The sequence below is a fragment of the Eurosta solidaginis genome, chromosome 2, assembly GCF_040869045.1.
Source record: "Eurosta solidaginis isolate ZX-2024a chromosome 2, ASM4086904v1, whole genome shotgun sequence".
NCBI classification, from domain to species: Eukaryota; Metazoa; Arthropoda; class Insecta; order Diptera; family Tephritidae; genus Eurosta; species Eurosta solidaginis.
This window is the reverse complement of record NC_090320.1, coordinates 57,245,589-57,263,015: the sequence shown is the minus strand read 5'-3', so window position 1 is coordinate 57,263,015 and position 17,427 is coordinate 57,245,589. Positions and strand designations below refer to the sequence as shown.

At 40.0% G+C, this 17,427-nt stretch overlaps 2 protein-coding genes across 5 annotated transcripts in view; one reads left to right on the top strand and one right to left on the bottom strand.

Annotated features, from left to right (window-relative positions):
• The window catches only part of REPTOR-BP (REPTOR-binding partner), a 72,812-nt gene extending 71,352 nt beyond the window's left edge, over positions 1-1,460 (top strand). The window contains exons 1-4 of one of the 3 annotated variants that reach the window (XM_067765454.1): positions 113-279; positions 808-889; positions 949-1,074; positions 1,147-1,460. In XM_067765454.1, coding sequence (XP_067621555.1) covers positions 235-279; positions 808-889; positions 949-1,074; positions 1,147-1,172 — 279 coding nt within the window. In that variant the 5' untranslated portion in view covers positions 113-234 and the 3' untranslated portion in view covers positions 1,173-1,460. Of the gene's footprint in view, positions 1-112; positions 280-807; positions 890-948; positions 1,075-1,146 lie in introns of those variants that run through there. The other 2 variants (XM_067765452.1, XM_067765453.1) reach the window with 2 other exon arrangements.
• A 793-nt stretch (positions 1,461-2,253) lies between these two features.
• Positions 2,254-16,416, bottom strand: LOC137239783 (titin). Of its 2 annotated transcripts, none has more exons than XM_067765435.1 (2): positions 16,025-16,416; positions 2,254-9,310 (listed from the first exon to the last, which is right to left on the bottom strand). In XM_067765435.1, the coding sequence occupies exons 1-2, from the start codon at positions 16,046-16,048 to the stop codon at positions 7,112-7,114; spliced, it is 2,223 nt and encodes a 740-aa protein (XP_067621536.1). In that variant the 5' UTR covers positions 16,049-16,416; the 3' UTR covers positions 2,254-7,111. The 2 variants fall into 2 exon arrangements, 1 of the variants encoding a protein (XP_067621536.1); XR_010949478.1 differs by lacking the exon at positions 16,025-16,416 and adding an exon at positions 14,218-14,617 and having other exon boundaries at positions 9,199-9,310.
• Between the last annotated feature and the right edge of the window lie 1,011 nt (positions 16,417-17,427).

Genomic DNA, 17,427 nt, shown 5'->3' with positions numbered 1-17,427 from the left:
AATTGCTGTCGACAAAGTTGATCGAATTGTCGAAGAAGCGTTGCGTAGTGTAGTGCCGCTATTTGCGTCCTTAGCTTAAATCACGAACGATATCGATATATCTGATATCGCATCTGTTACTCACATCACGAGAGCAAAGAACTAAGTAAACAAACTGGTGCACAAAACACAGTAAAATAAAGTATTTCGTTTCTATTAGTTTAAAAAGTGGGCAGTAAAATTAATAAAACAATAATGGATTGTGACGATATGCAAATGATTGAAGAACCAAATCTTTCGGTAAGTGCAATAAAAGTTTATACGCACATATTTCTTTCATACATCTTTCTGGGGGTGGGTTAATTTACATCCAGGGACGCATTACTGCGTAATTACCAAAATTCAATACGTGTACCAGGGAGTACGGTATGCAAACCAATAAATTGACGAACGGCTCATTTCATGACCCGATGCAAAATATAACCCATTAAAGTATACGGTTTCCCTTTGAATTTTTTTAAACATTAATGAAGGTCCGGACGCAAGGCCGGATGCAAGCAAAGTTGGTTTTTTTTTTACTTTATAAAATGTAAGTAGCAATTAGCACATAACACATCCGTTTGAAAGGGAAGAACGTGGGCGGGCGGAAACATTGAAACCTGTTATAACGTTTCAGGTTCGCTATCCTGGGTCCAAAAGGCCTCTGTTGATATCCCTCCCTATATTTTTTGAAGCGTATTAAGAGCATAATGCTGTGCCATAGAATAACTATAGACCTACAAATAAGGATTAAGGAACACCTATTATATACTATTTTCTTTTTTTCAGGAGCGGAAGGAGACTAGCAAACGAGGACGTAAACCTGGTCGGAAGGCATCCACTGAAAAAGTTGATATAAGAGCCAAATTAGGTTAGTAATGCAATTTGGTTCCATGTAAATGGTGTCCTCATTATTGTGTTCTATTTTAGAACGTAGCCGTCAAAGCGCACGAGAATGCCGTGCACGCAAAAAGTTGCGTTACCAGTATTTAGAAGAACTTGTGACAGATAGAGAAAAGGCTGTTATAGCATTGCGTGAAGAACTGGAACGAGTAGGTTAATATAAATACATACACATAAACATTTCTTAGAAATATTGTAATTGAACTGATTTCATATATTTTTTAGTACAAAAAATGGAGCTCCGAGCTTAGTGAAGGCAATATTCCAGAAGGCTTTCAACAAATACTAGAAGAGGCGGGTATATTAAAACAAGAACAAGTTATGTAAACCAAATTACCTCAAATATTGTTGTTTTTTTACTGTTTCAATGTATAAAGGAGGTAACTTCTTTTTTTATTTATACAAGTTTTTGTGACAAAGTTATAACGGATCTGTTCGTCCGAAACAACTTTTTGGACCACAATTTATTCGGAAATTACCTACAGTACAAATTTTTTTGCGGACGAATAGAACAGCCAAAATATACACATGGTCTTAAAGTATCTTTTTTCAATCAAACTACTATCCAGGGGTTAAAAGGGATATACTGTTGCACGGTGGAATGAATGAACATACTCATGAGAGAGCATAGCCAATACGCTATCTACTACTGCAATATGAGCTTCCTGGCGAATATAATTTGTTCGTAAAGTACAGCGTTTGATTGAAATTTGCAAATCAAGAAAGAGTTTTGGTATAAATGATATTACCCCTTCCTGACTATTGCGAAATTTGTTAAAATTTAATTATTAAATTAATTAGTAGTACCCGGGAATGAAAAAGAGTGTAACGGTCGCGACATTATAAATTTCAAAAATTCTGTGGCATAGCATATATTCATTTGAAATTGCATATTCTTAACCCTTTCTGAGTTTTTTAAGAGTATATTGGTCGATATCTTCGCAACCGGTTGTTGTACCTATACAATCGAAATGCATCTTATCCTGATAGTCTGAACAGCCTCCTTCCGTGTGATACCCAAATTAAAGTAAAATATTTTAAGATCATCCATCCCCCAATTTCCAACCTTCGCTAACGCTGAGACCCTATCGCCAAAAAGCATGCAACATTTAGTACCATATGGCCATAAGGAATTACCGCCTAATGTTCGGTTTTCAGTGCGAGTTTAAACTACAGTTAAAGTTGAAGGTTAATCCTGTCACTTCGGCTGCTTAAGCTGAGATGAGCGGCAAACTTTTATGTTTTCGAAAAAAAGAGCAAGGTTAAACTCTAGTCAACTGTAACTATAGAGTAAACAAGCACTGCACACCCGGGCATAAGTGCTATGTAAAAATATATGAGTTAGGCTGTTATTCCTTGGGACCGTATGGTACTAAATGTTGCATACTTTTCTGCGCACTGGATACTGTTACGTATTTTTGGCGATGGAATTTTGGCGTTAGCGAAGGTTGGGATTTGGGGCCAAGTCCAAACTTTGGTCACTATCTCGACAACTAGCGCTTATAGAAAAATTATTAGTACCACTAAAATCAGTGGACTTTGTACTGTTCAAAAAAAATTCAGTCTCAAAGGAAATGTACCATTTATTATGATGTAGTAGCCTTACTTGAACGCATATAAACGTTTTTGGATAGTGGATGATGGAATTTGTTTATTACTTCAGAGGGGTCTGATTTGGTGGAAACTCCCAATTGTTTTAAAAACCCACGAAGTTTCGATTTAGGTATTGAAGGGGTTGCCAGCGCAATTTATATATTCTTCAATCCCACTGCAAACCTATCATACCCATTGTGACCTAAAATCCTCAAATCTCTTGCCGGCAGCATTTGGGGTAAAGCCTAATAAACGCTCATTACCACTTAGAAAGCAATTGCCAAGCCGATTGCATGCTACGCGTCCCTATATGGTCGCCAAGCATAAAAACAACTCACTGGAAGAAACTACAGGCCTGCCAAAACACTGCCCTCATAACCGCTGTGGGCTATCTTCTCCACCTACACAATGAGGCGAGAGTACTCCCCATTAGGGAGAACAATGAAATGTTGAACAAACAGTTTCTGTTGAATACCCAGAAACCTGGGCATCCCAACAGACATCTGATTGATGAGGCCACACCTCTCAGGGGCTTAAGGGGTAACATCCGTAAGCATTATGAGGAAATACGGCATATGAGAACACAGCCGTATGAAGCAAAAAAGCTCAAGCAGGTCCTCAGTGATATCCACAATAGGCGTCGGACTTCTATGCCAGGAACTGCCCGGCGAATCCAGTTCTTAAAGAAATATACCCAGAACTCTCAGAAGAGGAACGCACTCTCCATACTTCCTAGAGAAACGCGCGTCACTTTAGCTCAACTTCGATCTGGGTACTGTAAGTTTCCTTGAACTCCTGTTAGAGGATATTGATGACAATTTGTGATCGGTCGCGCCTATTGGAGGGGGCAAGGCACTGCTACAACAACAACAATTCTGGTTATTTAGCAAGCGAGGCTCTGGCGACCACGAGTTTCAAACTAGAAGGTGTAGTCATACTAAATCGTTTCCGAGATGGTCGGGCTTGCACCTTAATGGTGTTTGTTACCGGAACATACCGGGTCTATACCTGGCAAAGGATAAAGGGATAACACTCCTCCAAACCTTGGAGAGTGTATTTAAAGCTCCAACAACAACAGCAGTTTCAAACGGAAGGGGGGAGGGGGGTTGGACAACCTGGAAGGTATAGCACGCTAGTACCTTAATGGTGCTATTTCAGGAAATTTCCGAATCAATCTACGGCAAAGGAGTCCCCTTATCGCTAAAAGAAGTATAATAAGAAGGAGTTACAGGAAATCACTTGGTCCACCTGTTTTTACGTCATGGACACCTGAGGAGACATATCCATGAGCGTTATGAGAATATCTTCTATGCCATGACAGGAATATCCAATGTGGAAAATAGGAGCAGCTGCTGCCAAACGTCCGAATCTTGATTAATTACAGACTTAACCAAGAAATTGTTATAACTACAGAACAGTCCTGTGGCACTTATCCTGCGGGAAGCTTTCGACAAACCTCAGCGATTTGAGGAGCTTAGAACATTGCAGCCGTAGACATGCCTGTCGTAAGAGGCTAATAAAATCCGCAGACCCAAAGGTTCGGTAGTATAAAGCAAATCGAGGCAGTCGGGCTAGTAACAAAAGACGCTAGTACCGGAACGTATCTGGATTACATTCGGCAATGTTTTCGAAGCGGGTTTTGCGGCTACAACAACAACAACATAAGGATTGGGGTCGTAAAGGAATACTATAAGCTTTTCCACAATGGAGTTCCGGAATGCGTTGCCTAGGCCACGATCTCAACCTCATGCAGCAAAAGGAGGTCCCTAGCAGGAATAAAGTACTTGTACAAAATAAAGTACTTGTAGATCATTTTTATGTATGTATGTATGTATGTATGTATTTATTTGAAAATTTGTTCCTAGCACAACAATTTTGACAAATTATTTAACAGTGCTAGTCATGAATAGCATGAGCTATAAAAATTGAACATTTATAATAATAATAAATTAGATTAATCAAATTAAATCAAATATAACGGATAATAGTGAAATATTTATGTATGTAAATGTAAATCTTAAAACTAAAGAGAAGTAATTAATAAATATTAAAAGACAGCAGTAGTGATGATATCCTTTGGCAGGTTATAGATCGAAATAGTATTTAACAAATAAAGGAAGAAGACACAGAGAAAGGAAAAGGACTTAGAAATGAACATTTTAACAACAACAATTTGAGATCCAGTTTAAGAGTCGTTAAAAAATGATGTTAGCTCTTTTTTGAAGTGCAGAGCATTACTTAAGAGTCGAAGACTTGTAGGTAGGGAGTTCCAAAGACGTATTGCAGTAACAAAGAATTGGCGCTCAGAGGTTAGCGTGCGGTATCTAATGTGCTTAAGAAGAAGCACCGATCTTGATGTTTGCAGAAAAATAAGCTTACGATATAGATAGTCAGGTTCCTTCGTGTGTATCAATTTATGGAGGAAGGACCGTATTTTGACTTTTAAAAGATTTTCGAAAGAAATGTTTAGCAACCTTTCAGCATGTTGTGATACGTGGTCAAGTCTTTTCAACCCATAAACATTTCTAGCAATGTTGTTGTAAACAACATTTAGTTTGTTCTTGCACAGATAGTCACAGTTTGAGTAAATCACACAACCATGGAGTAGCGCAGGTATTAAGTACGCTTTAGCCAGAAGTAGTCTTATGTGCAAAGGCGTGGAATACTGTGTTATTACTAAACTATAAAAGCTTTAGTTAACAGATCTAAAGCATGCCAACTAGGACTTCTGGGTCCCTATTCGTGCAGGTACGACAATGCGATGATAAACCCTTATAACCTATGGATCGGTAGCTTGGTTATTGTTGTTTTAACAAACACTAATTTACCCTGCAAAATGGGCACGCTCACACGATATATTAGCAATTGACAGAAGAAAAGCTTTGCCAACTTGCAACATGGATAAACTAAGCGAAAGGATCCTAACCTCTCAACTCTCGAGGAGCAGTATCATTAAACAGATAGTCTTTGGGACAAGTTTACCTAAATCTACAAAGTGGATACTCCAATGAGACCATTACTATACTCACTGCTGACCTTGGCCCTTGGTCTCGGGATAATTGAGGGAAATGAGCAGGGGGATGTGTTTGCCTGAAATGTAGCGACTACAAGAATCTTCTGGGATGAGAAACAAAAGAAGCAGCACTGCTTTAAAACTCCGGATTTAAGTCAGGCATATTTATTGGCGAACATATCATAATAATACACGCTACAAAGCGATCACACAGCTTAAAAAGTTACCTATGAGTTTTAACATTTTACAGGTCATTGCAGACTCAATAGCACCAGGCACTAACTTAGAAAAGGCCTGATGGTTCGTGGACCGAAACTGGGGAGGAAACCCTGGATCCACTGCTGGATACACACTTTCCAGGTGCGGCTAGAAACGAACCAGGGGATACACAAAGCTTGACACAAGCAACAGTGCAACCTATACTGCACAACCTAAATACAAGAGATAAGATATCTTGGGCAATCCAATCTTTTGAACCATTCAAAACTCCAGGGCCGGGCGGAGTTACACCTATACAACTGCAACAGTCACTGGAATGCAGCACTAGCTGGCTATATGCTATAATAGGAGGTGTCGTGGCACTATACCACATCCCAAGTATATGGAAAATATCTAAAGTGGTATTTATTTCCAAGGCATGCCACGCGAAGCCTAAGGACTTCATACCCATCAGTCTATCTTCGTTTCAACTAAAGGTGATGGAGAGGCTGATGGAAACATATATCAGGGAGGCAGTGAATGACCAACTCTCTGAAGCACAACACGCCTATATGAAGGGTAAATCAACGGAAACGGCATTGCACGAAATTACATCGTGCACAGAGAGATCGTTCTCCTTCAAGGAATACTGCCTGGCAGCCTTCCTAGACATAGAAGGAGCGTTCAATAACATTAAACCCGACTCAATCATTAAGGTACTGACTGATCGAATCTCAGCTGGTGGGTCTTGTGCACTAATTCCTGCTATGCAGGGTAGTACAGGCAGAACTTGCAGGGGTATCGGTGAGCAGGTTCGTCAGTAGGGGAACTCCCCAAGGTGGAGTCCTATCCCCTCTGCTGTGGGTCTTGGCGGTGAATCAGCTGCCAAGGGACATGGTGGAGGGGGGGGAGGTGGCTGTAAAGCTATAGCATATGCTGACGACCTTGCCTTGGAGGGAGGGAGGGGAAGGCCTGAAGGTTTAATGTGGCCACATAAATCGTTCCCGAGATGGTCGGGCTAGCACCTTAATGGTGCTGTGGTACCAGAACGTACCGGATCTGCATCCGGCAAAGGACCATCAACTCGATAACACTCCCCAAGGCCTTCGGGGAGTGTCCTTATTGCTACAACAATAACAACAACAACAACTGAGAGAAGTTGGCTTTATAAGGTGTGAACAAGAAGCGGGCGCTAAGATTTAAAATTGTCTTCCAAACACTGATTTGAAATGCATATATATAAAAGCTTTATCTTATAGTAAAAAAATAAATATTGCAAATAAAAAAATCATTATTTAAAACTATCGTAGTACATATATTACATGCACGCTAAATCAGCTCAGTCTTACAGTCCGTATTTGTGTCAATCTCTTGTTTTCCCTTAGCTCATGAAACGGCATTAGTCACGCCCGCATGCATGGCTGGTAACGAAAAGCCGAGAGGCTGTTGAAACGGCATCGAATGTATTTGATACAATTGCAATGGTAATGAGATCGGCTGCAGGCGTGCCAACATACGGAAACCGTGTGTGCTAGCTTGAGCTTGCATATCATTGGCGGCTGATTGTGTGCCACCACCACCACCGCCACCATCTCCAAGGGACGATTCATCATTCACCTGTATTTGAAAAGGTAGGTGTGTAGGTTCAAATTGAACCAACGCTGGTTTATTTTCTGAAGCTGCAGTATCGAGATCCGTTGACGGTGCTTCTTGTAAAGCGGACGCTATAGATGGGTTATTATTCGTAGAAGATTGTATGAGATCCGTTGAGGTTGGCGCCTTGGGGTTTGTGTAACCAAAGTTATGCAATTGTTGATGTATCAATTCGGCGTGTATTGCTGCATCTGCGGAAGGTATTTGCGATTGCGCCACTGCTGATGTATTAGCAGCGGCACTGGCTGTCGTTTGGCGTGGTTGCTGTGCTTTAGCATAGTTGGCATTTTGATTCGTCGAAAAGCTCGAGAGATCATGATGGTGGTTTTCGTAATCGTATTTTTTAACATTATAATCTTCATGGCCATCATCGTCCGCTGCTTGTTCTTGTTTGTGATGGTGCTGATGATACTTGTAAGGTGCATGTATGAAAATCGGTACTTTCTTTTCCACCTCAACTCTATACGGTACTGGCACTTTCTTTTCTACTTCAACTCTATAAGGTACGTGTACCTTCTTCTCTACCGGATATGGTACTGGCTTTTCTATGTGTACGGGCACTTTCACCTCCACCGGATATGCGACGTGTTTGATGACTGGATACGGTTGCGGAACATGCACTATTTTTTCGACTATTTTCTCAACTGGATATGGCTTAGGAATATGCACAATTTTTTCAACAATTTTCTCTACAGGCACATGTACTTTTTTCTCCACAACTTTTTCGACTATTTTCTCGACAGGATATGGTTTCGGTACGTGTACAATTTTTTCCACAATTTTTTCAACCGGATATGGTACCTTCTTCTCGACAACCTTTTCAACAATCTTCTCGACAGGATATGGTACTTTTTTCTCAACAATCTTTTCAACCGGATACGGTTTTGGCACATGCACCACCTTTTCCACTGGCACATGGACAATTTTCTCGATTATTTTTTCCACCGGATAGTGCACTTTTTTTTCAACGATTTTCTCAACTGGATATGGTATCTTCTTCTCCACAATTTTTTCCACCGGATAGGGTTTTGGTACATGCACTACTTTTTCTACAATCTTTTCGACAGGCACATGGACAATTTTCTCAACCGGATATGGTTCCGGCACTTTTTTAATAATTTCCTTTATATGATTATGATGATGATGGTGATGATGGTGTTTTATTTTAATTTTCTCATGTTTTTTCTCTTCTTTTTTCTCCCCTTTTTCGTGTTCCTTTTCCCTTTCCTCCTCATGCTCTTCATGCATATATTCCTGATATTCGGAACTACTCATATGCGCATCGTCATAGGGTACGATAGGTGGATTAAGGAAAGCATGTGTGGCATAACTCTCCGAAGCCTGTGTGAGTGCGTCTGCTGCGTTTGTGGTGTGCGAGGTGGACGCTTCATTCAATATGGGCGAGAAGCCTGAAAAAGCTGTGGATGGTTTAAATTCAGATTTCCGCGTAGGCACTGTTAGTGTTTGTTCTGCGGCTGGCTCCTGTATGTGCTCATGCTGTTCTTCGTGGGTATTTATTGTTTTCGTATTCTCCTCAAGCGTATTCTTCTTACGTGGTTGCGTATTACTATTTTGTTTTGGTTGTGTCGCATTCAGCGGTCTTCTCTTACTCTGCGCTGTCCCTTTTATGATATGCACAATATGACGATGTTTTTTAGTGCCCCGTTTACCACGCGCCTGCCCGTTGCTGTCCTTGCTAACATACGGTGCTGGCAATTGCACCTCGACACGTTTCGATTCCTGCGCATGTAGGTCGGTAACGGCACTATCGCTCGTTTCATCAAAATTTCGCTCGGCGTAATTATAATGATGTATCGCATATTCGTTTACCTCATCGGATGACTGATGATGTGTTGTCCTCCTTGCATGACTCGTGACAATGTGGCAGAATATGGCCAATGAAAAGAAGAGCGGCAGGAGGCGGTTATTATTCTGTGAGGGAAATAAAACAAGAAAAAACACGTAATTAATAACCACTACGAGCTGGAGAAATTAAAGTTCATGTATACGAAAAAAAAAATTAGCACTTCGACGTGTAGCAGGCTGCTGCGCTAAAGAATCTGTAAGAACAATGATGGAACTAGACTCGAACTAGCTCCTAAATGGCTTTGCACTATGTTCTATGCAATATGAACGCGGCCACCGTGGTGTGATGGTAGCGTGCTCCGTCTACCACACCGAGAATCCTGGGTTCACGCCCCGGGCAAAGCAACATCAAAATCTTAGAAATAAGGTTTTTTCAATTAGCAGAAAATTTTTCTAGGCGGGGTCGCCCCTCGGCAGTGTTTGGCAAGCACTCCGAGTGTATTTCTGCCATGAAAAGCTCTCAGTGAAAACTCATCTGCCTTGCAGATGCCGTTCGGAGTCGGCATAAAACAAGTAGGTCCCGTCCCGCGAATTTGTAGGAAAAATTGAAAAGGAGCACGACGCAAATTGGAAGAGAAGCTCGGCTTAAAATCTGTTGTTGTTGTTGTTGTAGCGATAAGGTTACTCCCCGAATGCTTTGGTGAGTGTTATCGATGTGATGATCCTTTGTCGGATACAGATCCGGGACGCTCCGGTAACACAGCACCATTAAGGTGCTAGCCCGACCATCTCGGGAACGATTTATATGGCCACAGTAAACCTTCAGGCCATCCCTACGACCCCACCCCCAAGTTCCATGAGGAGCTTGGGGTCGCCAGAGCCTCGTCTGTTAGTGATACAGGATTCGCCGCGGATAGGTGAGATTGACAATTGGGTTTGGAGAAGCTATATATTTCGCTGGCAACCTGAAAAGGTTGCGCTACACAACCCCTTGAATCTGGTATTTTAGTCGCCTCTTACGACAGGCATACCTACCTCGGGTATATTCTGACCCCCTAACCCCCTGCGGCCTAAAATCTCTCCGGAGGTTATTGCGCCTTACAATTATTTATTTTTTAAGTACTCTTACAGCAGATTTGTTCAGAGTGAAAAGAAACAAAAATTACTCAACGCCGAAACTGGTTTGTCTTTAATCTTAATTTTAGAAGGGATGACGGAAAATCGTTTCAATATCATCAGAAAACTCGTCCTTTTTCTACCCAAACATGGCCACTGGAGTCTCCGGACCTCGCAAGCATCTCATTTGGAGTTTCGATTGGAAGATATTGCAAGACCTAGAAGCCGATAAAGCTATGCTGTTAGGTGTTGGTTTAGAGTTATTATTGGACAGATTCTGATGTAGTCTAGAACCTGTCTCAAGCTGATGTATTATAGATAGCGCAATATGGGGACATATATATTAATAAATTGGATCCAAACTTCACCGAGCCATCGCTCTAACGACGAACCACTGAATAGCGATCACCGCCTTCATTCTTTTCATTAGCTACAAATTCTTATTAGACAAATATCGAACAATTACCAAGTTTGCCACGACTATATTTTGAAACTTGCGTGCTATGAGAATTGGACACAAGTTGCTTCGAAATCTGTCCCAATTAAATCCAAATCAACCTCAATTTAACAGGGGATGACACTAAGAGCTCTGTTATTACTATCTTCATTTGGTACAAATTTTTTTGGAAAACTGCGACCCAATCCCGAGTTTTTTCGACGTGATCCTGAAGTGTTCCGGTGCTACATATGTGGATTCAAAGTTGTATAGGTCCACACTAGTCACAATTTGAAGGTGATCCCCAACTTTGCTATTCTTATGTGAAAGACAGGCATTTTGGAATTGGATCTAGACCGATATCGAAACTCCTCCACTTGACTTCGATAAACTTTGATGTGATGTTGTTGCTGTAGTGATAAAGATACTCCCCGAAGGTTATGGGGAGTGCTATCGATGTTGATGGTTCTTTGCTGGATATAGATCCGGTACGTTCCTGTAAAATAAATACTTGGCGCGATTTACCTCCAAGAAGATTTAGGAAGAGCTTCTCTACCAATTTGCGTCGTGCTAGTTTTTTTTTTTTTTTGAATTTTTGGCGGGCCCACATGTTTTATGACGACTCCGAACGGCATCTGCAAGGCAGATGATTTTTTACTGAGGCTGAAATACAAATTACGTCCGAAGGTCGAACCCTATTCAAAAAATTACTAATTAAAACCCCTTTTTTCAAAATTTGTGATGTTTTGACCGGGAGTAGAGCCCAGGATCCTCGGTGTGGTAGGCAGTAGGAACAGGATTCGCCACATTTAGGTGAAGTTGACAATTGGGTTGGAGAAGCTATAAATTGCACTGGCAACCCTATGAAAGGGTTGCTCTACACAACGCCTTAAATCCAACCTTGATCTGATCTTATATTGCTAGAATACTAAAATTGAAATAATAAATCTCGGACAGCATCTCAGTTGTACTCATTTCCTAAAAACTGTTCATGGATTTACTCTAACTCCAGCTGAGCTGTTTGCGGACCACGAGTTGCTTTGAATTGTCTCCTATTGAACTACGCTGCATTTCGCCTCTCCCTCGTTCCTCTTATTCCGTACAAACTGTTCTTTGACTAACTCTGATATTATTTTAAGCTGATGCTGATTTTTTTCGGAGTGAGGCACGGCTAACTTAGAATTGGACGCACTCCATAAATTTAGTTCTAATTGCATTGAAGTCCCCAGGTTAGGTTAGGTTTGGTTGAACTGGCCGGTCCATGAGGACCTCACATAGACTGAATGAGTCCGTAGTGTAACCAGAAGTTTATTTTAACGACCAAACTGAAAAACCCTATCAAAAACCAGGACCTATGTTATAAAATAACTCAGTCCTTTTGGCAAATACTAGAGGCTTCCTAGGACTTAAGCCACTTGCAGCTTCTAGATCTGACAGCTGTATCACTCCTAATAGCTGCGGTCTTAGCCTGGCAAGCGCAGGGCACGAGCACAAAACGTGCTCGATCGTTTCCTCCTCCAACCCGCACTTCCTACATCTACTTTCCCTGACCAAGCCTAATTTAAAGGAATGTTACGCCAGATGGCAGTGTCCAGTCAGAAATCTACAGAAGTCTACAGTCCTCTCTTTTTAATGATAGAAACAACTTTGTTAGTGTAAGGTTGTAAGACCTACGCATACTCTTCGACATTTTACAGCCCCGCGCTTGAACCCACGCCTTTTCCGCTTGGTCGATCATGTGCACCTCTCGTCTTTTCTCAATCTCGCCCAATCTAATTGGGACGTCTGCGGATCAAGCTTCAAGAGATGCGCCCTTTTTAGCTAGTTCATCTGTTTTTTTCATTCCCATCTATTCTGTCTCAGGGAACTGTTTTTCATAAGGGACCCTTTTTACTGAACTGACGCGAAATTGAACAGAAATAAATTCCATAGTCTCATAATCTAGATCAGTGGTGCACTCAAGTGCTTTGGCGTTTGCATACATGTCATACGCCATCTTGAACTCCCACTTTGAAATTCAATTTGCCTCTTTGCGAAACTACTTTTTCATTCAGCGGAAAAATCATAGAAAAATCCACGTAAATAAATTTAACTGGAAAATTATGCAACGGCATCACTTTTTTCTCTAATTCTATTTTGTGTTGACTTTTATATGATTCGTTGTTGTGACAATTTTCATAAAATAATTTTGTTTATTTAACAAAATTATCGAAATTTGAACATTTTCGATACAAAATGAAGGTATTTTGTTGAAAATAATAATTATAATACATATTTAAATAATTATCCTAATTTGGGTCATTTGTTTTTCTTTTCCAGGTATTTTTTCTGTTCTAAGGCGTCTTCCCAAAGTACTCCTTCTTCAGCCTGTCGCAACATAGTCGGAAGACGAAACTATCGCCTTGCCAATATTTCAGATGTTGCAAAATTGAATTGCCAATTTATTGGGTGGGATATCGTCCTAGAGGCTATATTTTTATTTGGCCAGGTACACCTTTGATAACCCTTGCGTTAAAGTCGGCAAGTGTGGTGTTATATACAAGTAAAAATGGTGTTATATAGTGGCAGAGGAGCGCTGTATGTATGTGTATTGCAAGCGTTTGTAAAATGCAATATGCTTCGCTCGTAGTGCGTAGATTAATGTTATAACGAACTACCCCGGATCCCACACCAAATTTAAGCTTATCTAAAATTCATAAGTTGCTTACCGGCAGTACTTGGGGAAAAGATAAAGAAACGTTGCTAGCCACTTGCAAAGAAATTGGCTGCCGCTCATCTGCTACGCGGCATCAGTTTGGTTGCCTAGTCTTAAAAACTCACACTGGAAAAGGCTGCAGGCCTGCTAAAATGCTGCACTCAGAACTGTCACTGTTATGACCCCTGACAGCATTATATAGTAAGGCAAAATATCTCAAAATTAAAGAGCACAACGATATGCTGAATCGACAGTTTTTGCTTAGTCATAAACCAGGAAACTCTAGCAAACAACTGCTTGATCTATCCCGGCCTCCAAGAGGGTTAAGGAAACATCTCCATAAGATGACATCAGGCACCTACATACCATGGAGCCCTAAGCAAAATCTATACAGAATCAGTAAACGCTTTTGTTGAGTCGCAGTCGGTGAACCACGTTATCAATATACACTATCTTATCCTTGCAGAAGAAGAAAGCATACCACCAAGGGAGACCCGAAGCTCTCTTTGATTTAGACCTCTGCCCACAGTTGGGCTATATGCATATTGGTTGGAGTATAATCATTTGCTGCCTCTTCTCGAACCAAAATTTGGTATAATCAAAAGTTGGCGAGACCTATACTAGTATTTTTTTTTTTGGGAATGTTTTTTTAGCAGAAATACACTCGAATCGCTTATCAAACCATTGTCGAAGGACGACGCCGTTAAGTAAAAATACTAAACATTTGTTTCTAAAGTACTTTCAGTTGGATACCAAAAATTTCGTTATAGTAAAAAGATAAATTACCTATTTACCGCGGCAGTCGCTTTGGCCTATATTCACTTCTTTAAAAACAAATTACAATTACAAAATGTTAGTTTCGTGCTTTGCTAAAAAAGTACTAGATTTAATACGATTTCACAAAAGGGCCCCTTCTTTTCTTCCCCTTTCTCTCGTCCTTCGTTTAATATGGGAGTTTTCAAAATGAGCTGTCACTACATATACCACCTTGTCGTTATTACATCATGGCTGTGACAGGGATTCAGTACAGCTAGTAGTCAATCTACGAACAGTATTCCTGCCATGATTTCAAGGCTTTTTATTTCGGCCTGCACAACTTTTTCATTTTCTTCTACTTAATATGGTAGGTGTTACGCCCATTTTACAAAGTTTTTTTTAAGTTATATTTTGCATCAATAAAATCACCATGTTTCATCCCTTTTTTCGTATCTGGTATAGAATTATGATATTTTTTTCATTTTTCGAAATTTTCGATATCGAAAGTGGGCGTGGTCATAGTCGGATTTCGCCCATTTTTAATACCAAGATAAAGTGAGTTCAGATAAGTACGTGAACTAAATTTAGTAAAGATATATCGATTTTTGCTCAAGTTATCGTGTTAACGGCCGAGCGGAAGGATAGACGGTCGACTGTGTATAAAAACTTGGCGTGGCTGCAACCGATTTCGCAGTTATCATCATAGAAGCTATGCCTTTACCAAATTTCACAAGGATTGGTAAATTTTTGTTCGACTTAAGGCATTAAAAGTATTCTAGACAAATTAAATGAAAAAGGGCGGAGCCACGGCCGTTTTGAAATTTTCTTTTATTTTTATATTTTGTTGCACCATATCATTACTGGAGTTGAATGTTGACATAATTTACTTATATACTGTAAAGATGTTAAATTTTTTATTAAAATTTGACTTAAAATTTGACTTAAAATTTTTTTTTCTTTAGAACACATATAGTAATAGGAGTAACGATACTGCCAAATTTCATCGTGCTATCTTCAACGACTGCCAAATTACAGCTTGCAAAACTTTTAAATTACCCTCTTTTAAAAGTGGGCGGTGCCACGCCCATTGTCCAAAATTTTACAAATTTTCTATTCTGCGTCATAAGGTCAACCGACCTACCAAGTTTCATCGCTTTATCCGTCTTTCCAAATTTTCGATATCGAAAAAGTGGGCGTGGTTATAGTCCGACTTCGTTCATTTAAATAGCGATCTGAGATGAGTGCCCAGGAACTTACCAAATTTCATTAAGATACCTCAAAATTTAATCAAGTTATCGTGTTTACGGACAGACGGACATGTCTAAATGAATTTCTTTTTTCGCCCAGATCATTTTGATATATAGAAGTCTATATATATCTCGATTAGTTTATGCCGTTACGTGGTACCGTTATGCGAACAAAATTCATATACTCTGTGAGCTCTGCTCAGCTGAGTATAAAAACTAAAAAACACGCCGTAGCACAGAGCTTCGTGTCGCCGCTATTAAGCACAACTCATTTTGTAGCGAGTTATTTAACCACTGCCTCGAGTCTTCAATAATTGCCGATAGATGGGTCTAACTCTCCTTTGCGCGCCTAGCCTAGAGCGTTACAAACAAGCATACATATTCGAAGTTCTACCGGCGTTGTGCACCACTGATCTAGATCATTTAATTTTTTTCTCATTTTATGTTCAAAATTCCGTGTGTCATATTATTTCACTATAGCTCTAAAATTTAACACATCCACTTCTGCAGACCTCACAGCAGTTTAACTTAAAAAATAAAAAAAAACACTGCAAAGCGGTGTAATCGGTAATTCCGTTGTCATTATATACCAGAATCGGCTGCTGCAGATACATGCTGTCCTTGTTGAAGTTTTTAGTGCGCTTATGTAGTTATGGAGGTGTTGAATCCAAATGCTGGGAGTTAGGAGATTTTTATTTTATTTTTTAAATATTAAAAAGCCCGGCATTAACGCTGAAGTAGTGGACGCTTTATCGACGAAATACAAACTGTTTGACGTGCTGCACGTACTTTCGTTATTTATAACCAATGTTGGATTTTTTCACTTTCATTGCAATTCCGCATAAATGTAGAACAATTAATTCCAGGCAAACTAGCAAAATTTACCGTAAAACATGCACGCAGCTGGAGTTAGAGTAGTTAGGGTTGTGCGGGTTCGATTGGTAAAATAATCGGTTCTGTTGAGTACTGACTCATGTGAATGTTGATGTTTCGACTGGTACTGCTTTACATAAGAGCCAAACGAAGCATTTAAAAGCGACTATATCAAGAGATATATAGTCATCAGCTAAGAGCAGAAGTTGTTACACATATACACGCATATAGCTAAATAACCAAGTATGAGATACAACTTTTCCAGAAGGCATGTTCGTGAAAAGTCTAAACCTTAGTAGAAATATGCGAACGCGGCAACAGAGTATTAAAGCAGTGCAAGCTGAGGAATAACTAATAAGTTTGATTAAAACACGCTAGTAGTGGAGTATAATTGTAATTGTGAAGTACTACTCCCAAAGTAGTCTAAATAAGGACCATTTTGTAATACTGAATATTTATTCGACAGTGCAGCAATACGAACGTTAGCAGAAGGTGCATAATTATCAATATTATCCAACAATAGTTTTTGGAAACATGCTGTTTCAACTAGGTGAGACTGCTTTCATTTAATTTCATATTAATAGCGGATGTGATCGAAATGGGGGACAATATATTGAACCGCATCTCATTTACTCGCATTGGACGGTGATCAATCATGACCCTACTGGCTAGAAATAAATGAACCTTCAGCCAGTAGGATCAGAATACCTTGAGTATTCAGGGGTCCCATTTTTATAAGGGAAAACTATAAGCCCAGCGGAATTCCAAATAACCTAAACCTTCGCATATAATAATAATCTTAGAATAGTTCGAGGTGGTCCCCGTGGTGTGGTGGTAGCTTGCTACGCCTACCATAGCGGACGTCCTGGGTTCAAGTCCCGGGAAAAGCAACATCAAAAAGTTAGAAACAAGTTTTTCTCAATTAGCTTAGCGTTGCTAAATGTAATGTGTAAGCGGCAGAAAGGTTTCAATATTGCTCATTTTAATGCACAGAGTTTAAATATGTTGAAAATTGATGATGTCCCATACACATTTGAGTCTGCACTTGTTGATGTTATTTGTGTCTCTGAAACATTGTTTCTAAGTGATGTAAGTGATTTTCATACAACATTCCTAACTA